General features: G+C 40.5%; 1 protein-coding gene across 1 annotated transcript in view; it reads right to left on the bottom strand.

Annotated features, from left to right (window-relative positions):
• The window catches only part of LOC124720217, a 108,933-nt gene that overhangs the window by 31,292 nt on the left and 59,721 nt on the right, over positions 1–17,920 (bottom strand). Inside the window, exons 6-7 of the mRNA XM_047245538.1 lie at positions 10,123–10,301; positions 7,265–7,406 (exon numbers count right to left, since the gene is read on the bottom strand). Coding sequence (XP_047101494.1) covers positions 7,265–7,406; positions 10,123–10,301 — 321 coding nt within the window. The remainder of the gene's footprint in view (positions 1–7,264; positions 7,407–10,122; positions 10,302–17,920) is intronic.

The following is a 17,920-nucleotide window of genomic DNA, read 5'->3' as shown; positions in this document are numbered from 1 at the left end:
ATGAAAAATGTACCACATCTTGGTACAGCCTTTATAATCAACAAACAAATCTTTAACTCAATAGTTGGCTTTGATTCCCAATCAGAAAGAATCTCAAGTCTTACATTCACAAGCACAAACAAAATCTACACAATTATCAATGCACATGCCCCTATAAACGAGGATAACAGGAAAAACAAAGAAAAAGTGGAGGCCTTTTGGAATCACCTAGATGACATTATTCAGAAAATTCCAGATAAAAACATCATCATTCTTCTTGGAGATTTTAATGCACAGATTGTTAAAGAAAAAAGATATAAGAAAATAGTTGGAAACTATCCTGCACACAAGAGAACAAACAGAAATGGTGTGAGACTAATAGAACTTTGCCAAGCAGACAATTTAATTCTTAAATCCACAGCTTTCAAAAAACTACCACGAAGACAAAAAACATGGGTATCCCCAAATCCTAGCCTTGGGGAATTTCAACTTGATCATGTGGCAATTAAGAAGATTTCTAGCAAAGAAATCATGAACGTTAGGGTACTCAGGGGTGCAAACTTGGATTCAGACCATTACCTTTCTAAAATTAAGTTCAAAGTCATCCCAAACAGGAAACGCAGCATGAAACAAATTAAGGGTCGGAAGTATAGCACAGAAAAGATATTAAAATCAGATGAATTCACAAAAGCAACAGAAACGGATAGCACCTAACAAAAAAAGTAAAAAACATGCCTGGTGGTCGCTGGAATGTGATGCCCTCATTGAAACGAGAAAACAGGCATGGCAAAATTGGCAATCACAGAAAACAGAAGAAAGTAGACTGAATTTCATTACAGTTAGGAAACTGGTAGATAAAAATATAAAAAGGATTAAGAAGACACATGAAAACAAAACTCTCCTCCAAATTGATGAAGAATTTGCTAAAAACAACACAAGGAACTTTTACAGAATTTTCAAACAAAGGTTATCAAGATACAAAGCACCCACCCTCCAATTTCGAGATGTAAATGGGACCATCGCTCACAACAACACGGAAAACTGCAAAATACTAGCAGGCTACTTTGAGAAACTCTTGAATTGTGAACCCATCCTTGAAAAATTTGAATCCATTCCAAACAACCGTGAGAAGCCGGATTCAGAACCACCGACGACTGAAGAACTACAGAAGGTCATCTCAGAACTTAAAAAACAACAAGGCGTCCGGAGAAAATCAAATAGTGGCCGAACTATGGAAAAAGGCTGACAAAAATGCAGTTACATCCCTAAAGTGTGTTTTCGATCAAATCTGGAAAGAAGAAGAGATCCCCGCAGAATGGAGAACAGCTCTCATCCACCCTATCCACAAGAAAGGTTTGAAGACAGACCCCAACAATTACAGAGGAATATCACTGCTGGATATAACGTACAAGATTTTTTCTAAAGTCCTTTTGAACAGGGCAGAGCCGCAATTGGATCCGCAAATCGGGGAATACCAGGGAGGTTTTAGAAAGGGTAGATCATGTTCGGAACAAATACTAAACCTGAAAAACATCATGGCTTACCAAAAATCAAGGGCAAAGACATACGTAATCTCCTTCATTGATTTCAAAAAAGCATATGATTCGATTGATAGAGAATCTCTGTTATCAGTCCTGGAAGAAATGGGTTTGGATAAGAAAACAACTAATATTATAAAAGCGACCCTTACGAATACATTTTCGAAAGTTAAATTTATGGGCGAACTATCGGAAGCCTTTGAAATAAAAACGGGAGTGCGACAGGGCGATGGGCTCTCACCGTTGCTGTTCAATTGTGCTCTTGAGAAAGTAGTCAGGGAATGGAACACAAATATTAAGAGTGGTACAAGACTGGGTTGCAAAAAGAAGAACCTTAAAGTAAATTGCATTGCTTTTGCAGATGATATGGCCCTGTTTGCTGAAACAATGGAAGAAGCACGGGAGCAAATCCTTGAACTAAAGAAACAAGCAGCTAAAAATGGTCTTCACATCTCCTCTGAGAAAACTAAGATATTGACAAACATCAAGCAGTCATGTAAATACCTCAAAGTTCAAGAACAGAAGATTGAAATAGTAAAAGAATTCAAATATCTCGGAGAATGGATTACTTGGAATGCTGGGGAAAGCAAAGAAATGGAATCCAGAAAAAATAAACTTGAATTGGCCTTCCAACTAACAAAAAATACATACAACAAAAAATCCCTTTCATGGGGGTCCAAAATTACACATTACAAGACAGTGATTAAGCCAGAAGCACTGTATGCAGCAGAAACACTTAACATGAATTTCAAAGGCCAAATGGAGAAACTTGAGATAAAGGAAAGAAAAATTTTAAGAAAAATCATTGGGCCAAAATTTCAAGACAATAAGATTATATACATTAAAAATGAAACTCTCTACAAGAAAATTGAAAAACTTTCAGATTCTATGCAAAAAAGGAGAATAAATTTTTATGGTCATCTTCTCAGAATGAATTCCAACAGATTAACTAAACAAATCTTTGACTTCTTCCGTAACCGAAAAACGAAGCCCAACTGGTTTAAAGAAACTGAGAAAGACCTAGTGGAATTAAATATTTCAGAAAATTCACTTATTGAACGAACTGCTAAATTAATTACTAAAGATGAAAACATAAGGTTCCAAGACAAATCCACACAAAAGTCCAAATCCTTCATCTCGGAAGAAGAGAGGAGAAGAAGATCAGAAAGAATGAAGAAATACTGGGCCCTAAGAAAAGAACAACGCACAAAGAAATGATTGATCCAGCGTACCCCAAAGAGGGTGAAACGAAAGAAGAAGAAGAAGAAGAAGAAGAAAGAATGGAACAGGAAGAAACCTTAATGGCAGGTACAATGGGACATACCATCTGCCATGCACTTCACAGCGGTTTCCAGAGTACGGATGTCGAGGTAGATGTAGATGGAGATGTATCATAAGAAATGAACATAAACAGAAGTGTCCCAGTTTTACTCACAGAATCTGTAGTATCCACAGAAGGGGTAGCTTACCGTATTTACTCGAATTTAAGCTGCATTCAAACCTAAGCCACACCTGAAAACTGAGACTCGAAATCGAGGAAAAAAACTTTCCCGGATCTAAGCCGCACCTGAAATCTGAGACTCAAAATTCAAGGGGGGAGAATAGTTTAGACCGCACCTCCAAATCGAAACAAAGTTAGTCCACTGTAATATGAGACACAATTTAGGTCGCATGAATGATGATACAGCTACAGTAGTTTGGTTCGAGTCATAGGCTTAGCAGTTAAGCTTTACCAGGTAGCCGTTGCTATGCATCAGGCACTCCGTCCGTATTTATACGAGTATCCTTCCTTTTCCACGTGCTTCGTCTGGTTTGAATTGATTGTTAATTTTTCTTTGATCTGACAGGTGCTGTTCTCTTTGTTATAGGTGTTTACGTCACTCAAAGCTGGAAATGCATTACTATACTGTGTCATGCATTGTTTGTCACTTTCTGATAATGAGTGTTTACGACCTGTCGCTGCTCGCGACATGGCTTGCTGTTGTGAGCACTACCGCCGCTTTTAAAAAAGAGAGAGAGAGAGAGAGAGAGAGAGAGAGAGAGAGAGTGAGACAGAGAGAGAGAGAAATCGGCTCATTAGCGAAACAATGGCAAGAGACTGCTATTTGTTGTTACTTACACTGCTGCTTTCTTTGATAATGATCAACAAGAACCAAAGATGTTCTGAACGACAGTATAGTGAAAATTTTTCTCCATTTGAAAATCTTTACAGACGCCTCTTTAGTACATTACATTCTGCACAGAAATTAGAATCATCTTAAATTTAAAAATCTAATCAATTCCCGCACTTCATTTCTGACTGTATCACTATTCGGCATAAGAATAATACGAATATAAACATGACATGACATGTATATTCTTCCGCGTTTGCTGTTGTCTCACTCTAGTTTGGCAGACAGAATGTAAATGAGATAGCAGCAAACACGAAAGAATACACGGCAAAATGTTTATATTCGTGTTATTATTATGGTGAAGAGAAAACTGCATGTGATTCACAATTCATAAAAGTTCCTATTGGCAACCATCTCTTCTCACAAATAGGAAAAAATTCAGAACGCAGAGTTGGCCATACTGATAAACATCCCAAACAGTCTTGCCAGTTGGATTTTCGTAGTACATTGAAATGCTGCTACATTCGAAGATGAACAATACGGAATTTGTATTTACTTTCGTTGGATAATGTATCAAAAGGCAGTGGTCGAAACTCAGGGTGGAGAAAGAAAGCTCGTCTTCCTCCTTTTTTTAATTTATTTACTGACGCAGAGGTTTTGGTGCCAGTATTTATCTTTGTGCCTGCAAAGCGCTACATATATTCGACGACAGAAATTAGTTGTGGCGGCGCCTACCAACATTTTTCAGAACTTCCACTTTGCACTCGATTCTAAGCCGCAGGCGGTTTTTTGGATTTAAAAAACCGGAAAAAAAGTGCGGCTTAGATTCGAGTAAATACGGTACTCACTGGCAAAGAAAGTTAAGCACCCAGAACACACGATCGGATGTCAATGTAACTCTGCACACATACAAACTATTGGTGGGTATGTAAATGATTAGAGCTGAAACTCACAGGACCTAACAACCACCCTGAAAGTCACTGTGCCATGCAGATCAGTCATCAGGGGCATTACTGTTGTTCTACTCCAATGCTGTTACCAGGTCCAGTGGGGTATATAAGGTGTTTGAACTGTATCAAATGTCGAGTGATCGCAGAGATGTTGCTGACTCTTGTGAAACAGTGCTATCGGCACCTGACAGAGTTTGAATAGGGCCATTGTGGGCCTCCACTGAAGGCATCCGAAAGCAATATCATTAGGGACGCTCAACTACCGAGCAGACCAATAGATGTCGTTACAGTCACGCTATCGTGATCCATTGCGGTGGCAGCCATCCCTGGGAACCCTCGACTACAGCGAAAACTGACGGATGTCCGTGTGGCGACACCGTGGTTCGTTCGTGTGGTTCCCACCACCTCTTATTGATTAATTAAGGGTGAGCCTAAGAAAATAGGTTAGTTCATTCAGATTTCCAAAATGTGTGTCTTCTGTAGGATATATGTGATTACAGCTTGAAAATTTACTCAAAAACTTGCAACTCCAAATGGATTCTGTTGTTGAAAGGAAGGTGGTGGAATGTGATTAGTACAAAATACACTTTCCTGATTTAAATGAAACTGTGATGAATTAAAAGGGGTTATTATGTGGTATTGGATCCTCTACTGAAGTTTTGATTGTGGTGTCAGGCGCCTAGCCCAACTTATATGGCAGGTTGTCACGTGATACTTTTGGTTGAGAGTCAGCGAAGCTAACGAATGTGAAAATACTGAATATTTTGTCATAAAGACCAAATTGGCAAGGTCAATTCTGAGAGCCTATATTAGATCATGGACGAATTTCAGGAGAGTATTTTAATGCATATTACATGTTGTTGTTGTTGTTGTTCTTTTCAGTCCAGAGACTGGTTTGATGCAGCTCTCCATGCTACTCTATCCTGTGCAAGCTTCTTCATCTCCCAGCACCTACTGCAGCCTACGTCCTTCTGAATAGTGTATTCATCTCTCGGCCTCCCTCTACGATTTTTACCCTCCATGCTGCCCTCCAGTACTAATTTGGTGATCCCTTGATGCCTCACAACATGCCCTACCAACCGATCCCTTCTTCTGGTCAAGTTGTTCCACAAACTTCTCTTCTCCCCAATCCTATTCAATACTTCCTCATTAGTTATGTGATCTACCCATCTTATCTTAAGGATTCTTCTGTAGCACCACATTTCGAAAGATTCTATTCTCTTGTTGTCTAAACTATTTATTGTCCACGTTTCACTTCTATATATGGCTACACTCCATACAAATACAGGGTATGGCAGTGTTCATAGTAGGATATTAAAAACACACCAATAGGCAGTAACTATAATTTATTTATTACCTCTTATGTCAATTAATAGTGAAAGGTACGCCATTTACTAATGTGTAAGTCATTGTCCATTGCGTGGATTACTTTTTGAATACGACTCCTGGCAAATGATGCCCTCTCTGCACAACACATTCATCTAGGTGGCGTCGGAAGCTTTCCATAACTCGGCGTAACATATTCCCTGGGACATTGCCGACGGTGTGTCTATCAACGGATTTGTTGACCAGTAATCATCGATCCTTGCTTTTTTTGCAATTCCCATAACGATAGCAAGCCCAAACCATTTTCTAAGTTTGGGTACCGTAACGTAGTGTAATGACACATTCCTATGCAGAGACATACAATATCTTAAAAGCTGCGCCAAAGATAAATTGAGAGGCATGTATATTATAATCTTTGTAAAGTTCACATTGGATTCTCTTTTGTTTGATACTCCAAGGAGCTAAGGGACACTTTCGATTGTTGCCTTGTGGAGGATGGACGTGATTTTTGGACTGTGCGGGAAGGCAGCCATATGGTTGGTAATTATGGTTTGTGCGACGAGCACAGCAAGTCTTATTGTGTTGTGAATAAAAAAAATAGCGAAAAGTATCGAAGTGTTACGAAAATTATTTAAAGCAACGTAGCATTGTATTCCTTGGTTTCCACCGTCTTCGTGAAGTGAACATATCGCCACAGTAGACAAATTTGGCATTTTTTTATCCAGTTTCCTTCTACTGAAATTTTGACTGTAATACTTGTTGGTTTCATTGCTAATATATTCAAATAGGTTGTTCCTAATACATAATTCTAGGATATCCACGGCGCTCTGTGTATCTTTGGGAAATGTGTGTGGACCCGCAGATCCTTCAAATTTATTATTGGTCCTCAGTAAATCATAATCTGTCTTCTTTGTCTGATTCACCCAAATCAGCTGGCAACCGTAGCGTTCGCCAAATTCTTCTCGGATGTATTTCACTGTCTTCTGACGGTTCTGCTCCACTTTCATTTTTTTTTATATCCAATATTTTCTGTCCAATCGGCGAAGTGGTCCGGAACGTCAGATAAGACGTCCGCACATTCGTCGTAAATAATCGTATCGTCTCTTTCGTGTGCCATGATGAAAGTGCACAAGTACTTATAAAAACAAAAAACTTGTTGACGTGTTTAACTTATTGTTACCTAAACAAAACAACAGAATGCAAAAGATACTAAAGTGCTGTCACCGGCCACTGCGCGGTACTACGCACACGACACCACTGTGGTGTCGCCGGACGGCAAAGTGTTAACAGAGATATATGTTGACATTAGAGTTGTTTCCGAGGATATGGTAACCTTACGGGGTACTGGCGTGGCTCGTACCTGGCGCAGGGCAGCGAGGTGACAGTTTTCTCGCAGGGCGCTAAAGGTGCGGCGATCGCCTTCGGACCCCTGCGGAGTGGCCGCTTCGTGGACTGCTTCCAGCGGAAGTTGGCACTCGCGAACCTCTCCTTGTATTTCCAGTCTGCAACCAGAAAGCGCAGTAACCAGTCACTGTGCATGTCATCCGAGTACACAGCAGGACAATCACAGTCACTGAACACAAAATAGTGTAGATTGGCGAAATCTTCCAAGTTACTAGTCGAGTCGTGGCCCTGTGTTACCAAAACGTCCACATCACTTTCCTACTCGTACGAGGGTCGTTTTGAAAGTTCTCAGAATCACCACGAGAGATCAGCACTAGCGCAACGAGTCGTTCACTTGATATTCATTGTTCTGTTGCCTGTAAACACGTGCCACGTCAGTGTTCTCGGAAGAGAGCTGTGGCGATGATGTGGCTCTGTCGTCATTCCCAAATAGTGATTTTAGTGATTTGCGAAGGTGGGGGGGGGGGGGAATAAAAAAAAATAAAAATAAAAAAATCGAGATTCAAACAGTGGTCAGGTACTTCATACAGAAAGGTACAAAAGCAAAGCACATTCCTGCCGATTTCCAGAATGCTCCTTCATATTCAGCTTTTCCCAAGTAGACAAATGTCTTCAAATTTGGTTGGGAGAGCTTAGACCAGGGCCGGCCAAACGCTGCACAGTGTGCAGACGTGCGGAAGTGCTGCACAAGTGCGACAGCGACATCTGTTATTAGACACGTGTCCTAAATGAACGGCGGCACCTCCACTTCCCTGTTTATGTGGTACAAGCAAGAGGAAAATTGGTCATTAAACCGATTGTTTCAATGTATACTTACATTTAGGATTTTTTTTTTTAAATGTGTGAAGGGCTACGCTCAGCTGAAGTCGATAAAACATAACATTCATCAACTGTCTGTTATTATGCAGATTTCAGACGGAACTGATGAAAGAGATAGATAGCAATAATGGTATCGAAATAACAGGTGATCATCAAGAGGTCTGCGGTTATCATTCTGTTCAGAGGTCAGTGAGACAGAAATTATGTGGGGTAAAATACAGGGAGCGAAAGGCTGTACAATTTGTACAGAAACCAGATGGCAGAAGTTTGTGGCACAACTTGACCAAAAGAAGGGACCGGTTGGTAGGACATGTTCTGAGGCATCAAGGGATCACCAATTTAGTATTGGAGGGCATCGTGGAGGGTACCTACATCCTTCTGAATCTGCTTAGTGTATTCATTATCAAGAGTCGCGGCATCCGCGTATTTACGTGCCGTCAGTCAAGCTTCCTTAATAAAAACCCACGCTTGTTAACTGTATTACTTGTCTTACTGGTTTGAACTGTTAACACTTAAAGTAGACGTCTCAATGAGTAGACTGCGACAGTATTTTAAATGTTTAATAACCGTAAGAGCGTCCCATGGTTGGCTTGCAAGCTGTGGAAGGAGCACTAGAATGCGCCGGTACAGAGTACCCCAGCAAGTGGATAAAGCGGCATCTGTGCGTAGAAACGTGCACTACGTGAACGCTGACGGCTGCGGCGCGCACGCTGCGAGCCGGAAGTTGCACACGTGCAGGAGCACCGCACACGTGCACAATTTCTGGCCGTCCCTGGCTTAGATGATGATCTGAGCAGTGGTCGGCCAAGATGTGTCACTACTCCAGAAATCATCGCGAAAGTGCACAAAATGGTCACGGAGGATCGCCGAGTGAAAGTGCGTGAAACTGCCCTCGCCCGCCAGATGTCACGGGTATATCACATTTTAGAAAGGAAAAAAAATTTCTGCAAGATGGATGCCGCGACTCTTGACAATGAATCAAAAATGGACGAGAATTCACATATCGGAACAATGTTTGGCCCGTTTCAGAAGAAACAAACAAGATTTTCTGCGCTGGTTTGTGAGCACAGATGGAACTTGTGTGCACTTCTATACACCCAGAGACAGAACAACAGTCAAAGCAGAGGAAAGATGCCGATACTCTGCCACCAAAGAAAGCAAAGACAATTACTTCGGCGGGAAAGGTCTTGGCGTCAGTGTTCTGGGATGCGAAGGGGATTCTGTTTGTAGATTATCTCCCCACTGGGCAAACAATTACTGGAGAATACCATGCTATGCTCCTGGACAAATTGCAACAAAAGGTACGCAAAAAAAGGCCAGGTCTAGCCAGGAGGAATGTCATCTTCCATCAAGACAATGCACGCTCGCGCACACGTGCCGTGCCGTGCCGTGGCAAAATTACACCAACTAAGGTACGAACTGTTGCCACACCCGCCTTATTCACCTGATATGGCTCCGTCAGACTTCCATCTCTTCCCAAAAACTGAAAATTTTTCTCGGTGGATGAAGATTCGCTTCAAACAAAGAACTGATAGCCGGAGTTAACAATTGTTTTCCAGGCCTGGAGGAAACTTATTTTTGAGATGGGATCAAGGCACCGGAACATCGTTGGACCGAGTGCATTAATCTACAAAGAGACTACATTGAAAAATAAAAAGTTTCAGTGACGTAAGTATTTTTTTTTTTTTTCTATTCCGTTCCGAGAACTTTCCAGACCACCCTTGTATCTGATGAGAAGAAAACAGTCTTGGTTGAAATTGCTGTTTATTTATTCACCAATGACACACATTTCATGTCACTGATGAATAAATAAACAGTAATTTCAACATTGCAACCAAGACTGTTTTCTTCTCATCATCCTAAATACCGGTTACAGTTTCATCAGACTATACAGTAGACAACATTTTTATTATTTTTTTTTTTAAGCAGTGAGAGAGTAGGAAAAGAGGAGGTGACGCCATGTCACCCCACCCCGGCACTTGTCGCTCGACTTACTGAGCACCCAGAAGCAGCAGCGCTCGCCCTTGCGGTCGCCGTCCTCCCGCGGCACTTTGACGAAGTACTTGCCGAGCGACAGGATGTTGCGGATCGATTTTTGCCAGACCTTCTTGTTGCGCTCGTAGTAGGGGAAGTGGCTCACGATGTAGGCGTAAATCTCAGTCACCGTCGCCCTCCTGCCAGACAAACAAAGGCACAGGGCTCAGCCCAGACCGTACAAAGGAGACCGTGAGTCTGAACAAAGGGCAGAGGCTACTTTTTGGCACCTTTACTACTGATGTCCAAAAATTCCCCTCACCTCTCTTCACTTTGTGCACTGACAGAAAAAAATGCCTTAACACTAAGAAATCATGTAGAGTAAAGAAATTTCATGAAAACATTAGTCTAGGTAACATATTTAAGGGGCTCCGGAAAGGCTCAAAATCATGAAAAGTTCAATTTTTACTTTTTTGCGTTTTCTGAATCTGCAGACTATTACCTTTTAATAGACATATAATTTATTCAATTCCGAAGACTACAACTATTTTTAAATTTTTTTTGAAATGTGTTCTACATGGGCGTGACCCACTGTGGCGCTGTTGAACTGCTGTCAAATGGTGTTATTATTAACGTCCGTGTTCATCAGGTACATTTTAGTGATGTGAGATAAAGTATGTGTTGTGGCTAACCTGTGATGGTTCCAAATATATCGCTGGTGTGATTGTCGATTGTTTCATGTTTATTTACTCTGTCGTTATCTCGAAAATATTCGTAATTGATTCTGTTTCTTGAGTCTCTGTTTTGTTGAAGTATAATAATGAGTAAAAGTAAAGTTATTAGAAATCCTCTGAAGGCTTTTAAGAAGAGGAGAAATGTTGGAAAGCCAAAGGTACGTGTTATTACTGTAAACAATAAAGACGATAACCAAGTGAGTGAACCTAACCTCTCAAGTACACCTGCCCATAGCAGTCAAAGTGGGAAAGAAAATACTTCACAGAAGAAGCTTTGTTCAATGAGTGAAAACTATGAATGTTTTATGGGCGAATCAGATGTGAATAAAATATTTGATATGTCGGTTCTCAAAGGAATTTTTTCAAACTGTGTAAGATGTATTCATTGTAGTGAAGTTGGTCTGGAACTCTCCATAATAAAGCACGTAGGACTTGCTAGTGAAATACAACTGAAATGTGATAAGTGTTCATACATGACCACCTTTTGGAACAGTGTTGCAGTAACTGCAACTGAAGAAAATGGTAGCAAAATCTACGAACACAACAACGAGCGATGCTTGCTTTAGACAAGGAACGCCTTCGGGCTGCAGACAGGGCTGTAAAGAGTCTAGAAATACAAGCAAGAGTAAACAGGAGGAGGAACAAGAGGAAGCTGGAGGAGGAGTTTGCAGAGGATGAAGATAATCCATCCTATGGACCTGGAATGCACTAAAAAGTTAATCCAATCTTTGTCGCTCGATTCCCAAAACTTTTATTTTCTCATACTAATTACATGTTTTCTAAGGATCTTCCAAACATATTTGTTTCAAACTTTCAGTAAATCTTACACAGTACCTTCTGCATAATTTAACACAGCCTTTTTCCAAAAAACTGTATATTTTTGAATATATAAATAAAAAATTGCAAAAAAAGTTGTGAATTTTCATTACAATTGAAAAAAATCATCTTTAATAACTGAACTAAAATTTTGTAAAATCCCTGTGTTAAGTTGTAGCCCATATTCCAATAAATAATCTGTAAAAAGTTCAACTTCCTACCTCAAATACTTTGTGAGCAAAGATGCAATTTATAATCGTTATTTTAACATTGCAAGTATAGGGCGTTCCGGAGCCCCTTAAGTGATTAACACTGCAACATCACAAGTTAAAGTAAGCGTGAGATAAGCCACTGCAAATGTGAAATGCTGGCACATTAATAACCGCTGTATCTGCCAGAATGTTGACTGCAAGCATGAAAATGTGCTCCAATTCCGTTATAAAGGTGCAGAAGTCAGTTTGTGGGGTGGAGTTCAATCCCTGTTGCACACGGTTGGTCAATGTAGGGACAGTTAATGCTCACTGTGGATGACATTAAAGTTAGACCTGAGTTTCTCCTGGCATATAAAACTTTCAAATAACTTCCGGGAATTCAGCCAGGTAACACTTTCAGCGACCGCTGATATTTTGGCGGGAGAACACCCCGCCATTTTCGAGGCAAACTGCAACAGACAGGCGGCGTACGTGCAAATTTAAAACCTCGGATCTCGGACTGAATCAGGAAAGGTAACACACACACACTGAACACTAGTGCCACCAACGATGACCAAAGTGAGAGCTATCGATAGTGAGACTACGAATTCGCAGGTGAGGCAGCATCGATTCTGTCCCTCTCTCTCTTTCGGCATGTGTTGACATCCACTTACTTTTTATTTAATGACCAGTATTACGAGCAGACAGATGGAGTTGTAATGGGTAGTCTGTTGTCTCCTGTGATCGCAAATTTGTTTATGGAAGACTTCGAGGAACGTGCATTGGAGTCGGCGCCTTTAAAACCTGCCTGTTTCTTTACATATTTTTATGATACCTTCGTTGTTTGGCCTCATGGTAGGGAGAATTTGAATGCCTTTCTGCTACATCTGAACTCGATCCACCCGAACATTCATTTTACAATGGTGGAAGAGGATGGTTGCCTTCCCTTTCTTGACGTGTTGGTTAGGAGGAAGGATGATGGATCATAGGGACGTGCAGTGTACAGGAAATGTACTCATACCGAGTTGTACTTACAGGCTAATAGTTGTCTCCATCTGGCTCAGCGTGAAGGGCTACTTCGTACCTTGGTACACAGGGCACATGTCGTTTCTGACGCTGAGACTTTGCCAGCTGAGCTGCCCCATCCTGAAGTTATGTTTCGTCAAAATGGTTATGGTGATAGACAGATTGAACGTGCGTTGCACTATCGACCGACCGTACATCGGGTGATTGATGATAATTCTGAGTCAACACCTAAGTCTACTGCCTTTTTGCCTTACGTAGGAAACGCGTCCAATAAGATCGGTCGTATTTTACGGAAATACGATGTGAAATGTGTTTTGCGACCTCCATCTAAAATTAGAGCACTTTTGAGTTCCGTTAAGGATGATGTTGGACTGCGCAAGGCGGGTGTATATCGCATTCCCCGTAGCTGCGGCGTGGCATATATTGGTCAAACTATCAGGACCGTGGAGGACCGATGTACTGAGCATAAACGGCACACACGATTACAGCAGCCAAGTAGATCTGCTATTGCCGAACATTGCGAAGTATACTGCTCACCCCATGTTATAGAGCAACACCGAGATATTGGCATGCACGTCCAGCTATTAGGGAGGCAGTTGAGATTAAATTAGCGAGCAACCTCGTTAACAGGGGTGGAGGTTTCTGTTTAAACTCTGTTTGGAATCCAGCTCTCTCCCTTGTCAAAAAAACAGAGGGACAGAGTCAATGCTACCTAACCTGCGAATCCGTAGTCTCACTGTCGATAGCTCCGACTTTGGTCATCTTTGGTGGCGCCAGTGTTCAGTGTGTGTGTGTTACCTTTCCTGCTTCAGTCCGAGAACCGAGGTTTTAAATTTGCACGTACGCGGCCTGTCCATTGCAGTTTGCCTCGAAAATGGCGGGGTGTTCTCCTGCCGAAATATCAGCGGTCGCTGAAAGTGTTACCTGGCTGAATTCCCGGAAGTTATTTGAAAGACACTAAAGTTGTCATCCGACGGTGTCCCGTACGTGCTCGATTGGAAACAGATCTGGTGACTGTGGATGCCAAGGCTACATGTCGACACACTATGCACGATGTTTGGTTACGACAGTGGTATGTGGTTGTGCGTGATCCTGTTGGAAAACATCCCCTGGAATGCTGTTCGTAAATGGCAGCACAGCAGGTCGAATCACCAGACTTACGTACAATTGAGTCAATAATTAAATCACTGAAGACTAAGTACTCTTGTGGATATGATGAAGTGCCTAGCAGAATATTTAAGTACTGTGCTGCACATGTTAGCCCTGTACTTAGCCATATTCATAATTTTTCCTTTAAGAATGGCCTGTTTCCTGAATGATTACAGTATTCAGTAGTAAATCTGCTTTATGAAAAGGAAAAAAGGGATAATGTAGACAATTTTAGACCTATTTCTATGCCATCAGTGTTTGATACAGTTATTGAAAAGGCTGTGTTCGTATGGATAACTGATCATTTTATATCACATAATTTGCTATCCGCAGAAATGTTGGAACACGTGAGGCAATAGTAACCTTACTACTTATCTTAGAAGAAAGGTTAAGGAAAGGCAAACCTACGTTTCTAGCATTTGTAGACTTAGAGAATGCTTTTGACAATGTTGACTGGAATACTCTCTTTCAAATTCTAAAGGTGGCAGGGGTAAAATACAGGCAGTGAAAGGCTATTTACAATTTGTACGGAAACCAGATGGCAGTTATAAGAGTCGAGGGGCATGAAAGGGAAGCAGTGGCTGGGAAAGGAGTGAGACAGCATTGTAGCCTCTCCCCAATGTTATTCAATATGTATATTGAGCAAGCAGTAAAGGAAACAAAAGAAAAATTCGGAGTAGGTTTTAAAACTCATGGAGAAGAAGTAAAAACTCTGAGGTTCGCCGATGACATTGTAATTCTGTCGGAGACGGCAAAGGACTTGGAAGAGCAGTTGAACGGAATGGACAGTGTCTTGAAAGGAGGATATAAGATGAACATCAACAAAAGCAAAACGAAGATAATGGAATGTAGTCAAATTAAATCGGGTGATGCTGAGGGAATTAGATTAGGAAATGAGACACTTAAAGTAGTAAAGGAGTTTTGCTTCTTAGGGAGTAAAATAACTGATGATGGTCGAAGTAGAGAGGATATAAAATGTAGACTGGCAATGGCAAGGAAATCGTTTCTCAAGAAGAGAAATTTGTTAACGTCGAGTATAGACTTAAGTGTCAGGGAGTCGTTTCTGAAAGTATTTGTGTGGAGTGTAGCCATGTATGGAAGTGAAACATGGACGATAAATAGTTTGGACAAGAAGAGAATAGAAGCTTTCGAAATGTGGTGCTACAGAAGAATGCTGAAGATTAGATGGGTAGATCACATAACTAATGAGGAGGTATTGAATAGGATTGGGGAGAAGAGGAGCTTGTGGCACAACTTGACTAGAAGAAGGGATCGGTTGGTAGGACATGTTCTGAGACATCAAGGGATCACCAATTGAGTATTGGAGGGCAGTGTGGAGGGTAAAAATCGTAGAGGGAGACCAAGAGATGAATACACTAAGCAGATTCAGAAGGATGTAGGTTGCAGTAGGTACTGGGAGATGAAGAAGCTTGCACAGGATAGAGTAGCATGGAGAGCTGCATCAAACCAGTCTCAGGACTGAAGACCACAACAACAAATTTGCTATCAAATATACAGTTCGGCTTAATTGTCATTTCACAAGTGAAAATGGTATATCCTCTTATCTGTGAGGTACTAGTTGGATTAAACAAAAGGTTTCAAATGCTAGGCACATTTTTTGATTTAACTAATGTGTTTGATTGTGTTGATGACAAAATATTTCTCCAGAAGTAGGACCAGTATGGAATACAAGAAGCAGCTCACACACAATTGGTTCACCTCTTATTTTAACAAAAAGCAGCACAAGGTCATTGTTCAGAATGGCTGTGATGTGGGGTCTGAGTGGGGTACTGTCAAGTGGGGGGTGCCCCAGTGATCAGTGTTGGGGCCACTCCTGTTCCTTATCTATATAAATGATATCCACTCTAGTATTACGGGTAACTCTAAAATATTTCTGTTCGCTGATGGCACTAGCTTGGTAGTAAAGGATGTTGTGTGCAACACTGGCTTGGTTTCAAACAGTGCTGTTCATGACATAAGTTCATGGCTTGTAATAAATAAACTAACGCTAAATCACAGTAAGACTCAGTTTTTACAGTTTCTAACTCACAATACAACAAAACCTGACATTTTAATTTCACAGAATGGGCATATAATTAGGGAAACTAAACAGTTCAAATTTCTAAGTATTCAGATAGATAGTAAACTGTCGTGGAAAGTCCAAATTCAGGATCTTGTTCAAAGACTTAATGCTGCCATTTTTACTACTCGAACGGTATCTGAAGTGAGTCATCGTTCGACATGAAAATTCGTCTACTTTGTTAATTTTCATTTGCTCATGTCATATGGCATTATATCACGGTCGCCAGTTGAAGTGGTTAATAAAAAAGAAAAAGAGAAGAGAAGAAAAGAAAAGAAAAGAAAAGAAAAGAAAAGAAAAGAAAAGGTTGAAAATGTGGGAAAAAATGGTGAATGAAAAGGGGTTTTAAAATCGTTAATGACCGTGAAAAAAGGGAAAGAATGAAATGCAAATCGGACTTCGTATTACAGAAAAGTTATTGGACTTCGTGATTCGGAAAAGCTATTGTTGGGGTGGTCCTTGTGGCGATTCTGAGGAAAAGTCAAACCAATTTCCACTACAAACACTATTTGAAAAAAAAAGAAAAAAAAACAAAACAGAGAATAACAAAATGTGATTAACAGGGGGAAATGGCGTAGATAAGAGTTCATCCTTTACCAGGTTAACATGTCTTCTTTCGTGCGGCGTCCAGGTCTTCAAAAATCTCCTACTTCATTTCTGCATGGAGAGTAGTAGCTGCTCCGAAATCTTGCAATCGTCCAGGAATCACTAATTTATACAAATTAAAATCATCTTGATACTGAATGCGATTTATTTTACGTTGCTATTTCCATCCTACGAATTTCATAAAAACTTCCACAATACGTCTACACATTCGTAAGTTCTTTTTTTTTTCCGACTTTATCAGACCAAGACTAGCTAATAAGTTTTTACACCTGCATTAAGCTTCGGCTCTGAAGAGACAATAGACGGGTTGAAAAATTAAAAAAAAGCTACAATTTTAGTATTTTCTCTGCCGTCGGGCGCTCATACCGCTGCAACGGTATAATTTATATCTGAGGGAACGAGTGTAGCGCAGTGAAATTCAAAGTCCCGCTACACTAAACAGTTAAAATTCAGATAGATAGTAAACTGTCGTGGAAAGTCCACATTCAGGATCTTGTTCAAAGACTTAATGCTGCCATTTTTACTACTCGAACGGTATCTGAAGCGAGTCATCGTTCGACATGAAAATTCGTCTACTTTGTTCATTTTCATTTGCTCATGTCATATGCCATTATATTTTGGGATAACTCTTCTCATTCTCAAAGGACATTTTTTGCTCAGAAATGGGCAGTTCGGGCAATAAGTGGTGTGAGTTCGTGAGCCTCTTGTCGACCCCTGTTCGCTAGTCTGGGTGTTCCGACATGGGCCACTCAATATATATAGTCTTTACTGTCATTTCTTGTTCACAGTATCAGCTTATTTCCAAGAATTAGCAACTTTCACTCACTTAATAACACATAAAAACACAATCTGCATTTGGATTGCATTTTCCTAACTCTTGTGCAGTATGCTGCTGCATCCATTTTCAATAACCCACCACAAGAATTCAAAAATCTTACCAGTAATCTACGAGCTTTCAAACTGAAACTGAAGAATTTCCTCATGGGTGACTCCTCCTGTTTTGCCAAGGAGTTCCTTGAAAAATTAAGCTGATTCCTGTGATATATTGCTGATTGTGTTTACTTAACTTACTTTACTTTTTTTGGGTTCATAAACATTTTATTTTATCTGTTATTACCTCTATGTTGTAATTTCGTGTACTGACACATTCCATGACCTTGGAGATTTGCTCCTCAATTTGGTACTAGACGTGTAAAGCAAATTAAAGAAAAAAATTG

This window comes from Schistocerca piceifrons, chromosome 11 (assembly GCF_021461385.2).
Source record: "Schistocerca piceifrons isolate TAMUIC-IGC-003096 chromosome 11, iqSchPice1.1, whole genome shotgun sequence".
Lineage (NCBI taxonomy): Eukaryota > Metazoa > Arthropoda > Insecta > Orthoptera > Acrididae > Schistocerca > Schistocerca piceifrons.
This window is presented reverse-complemented; position numbering and strand designations above follow the sequence as displayed.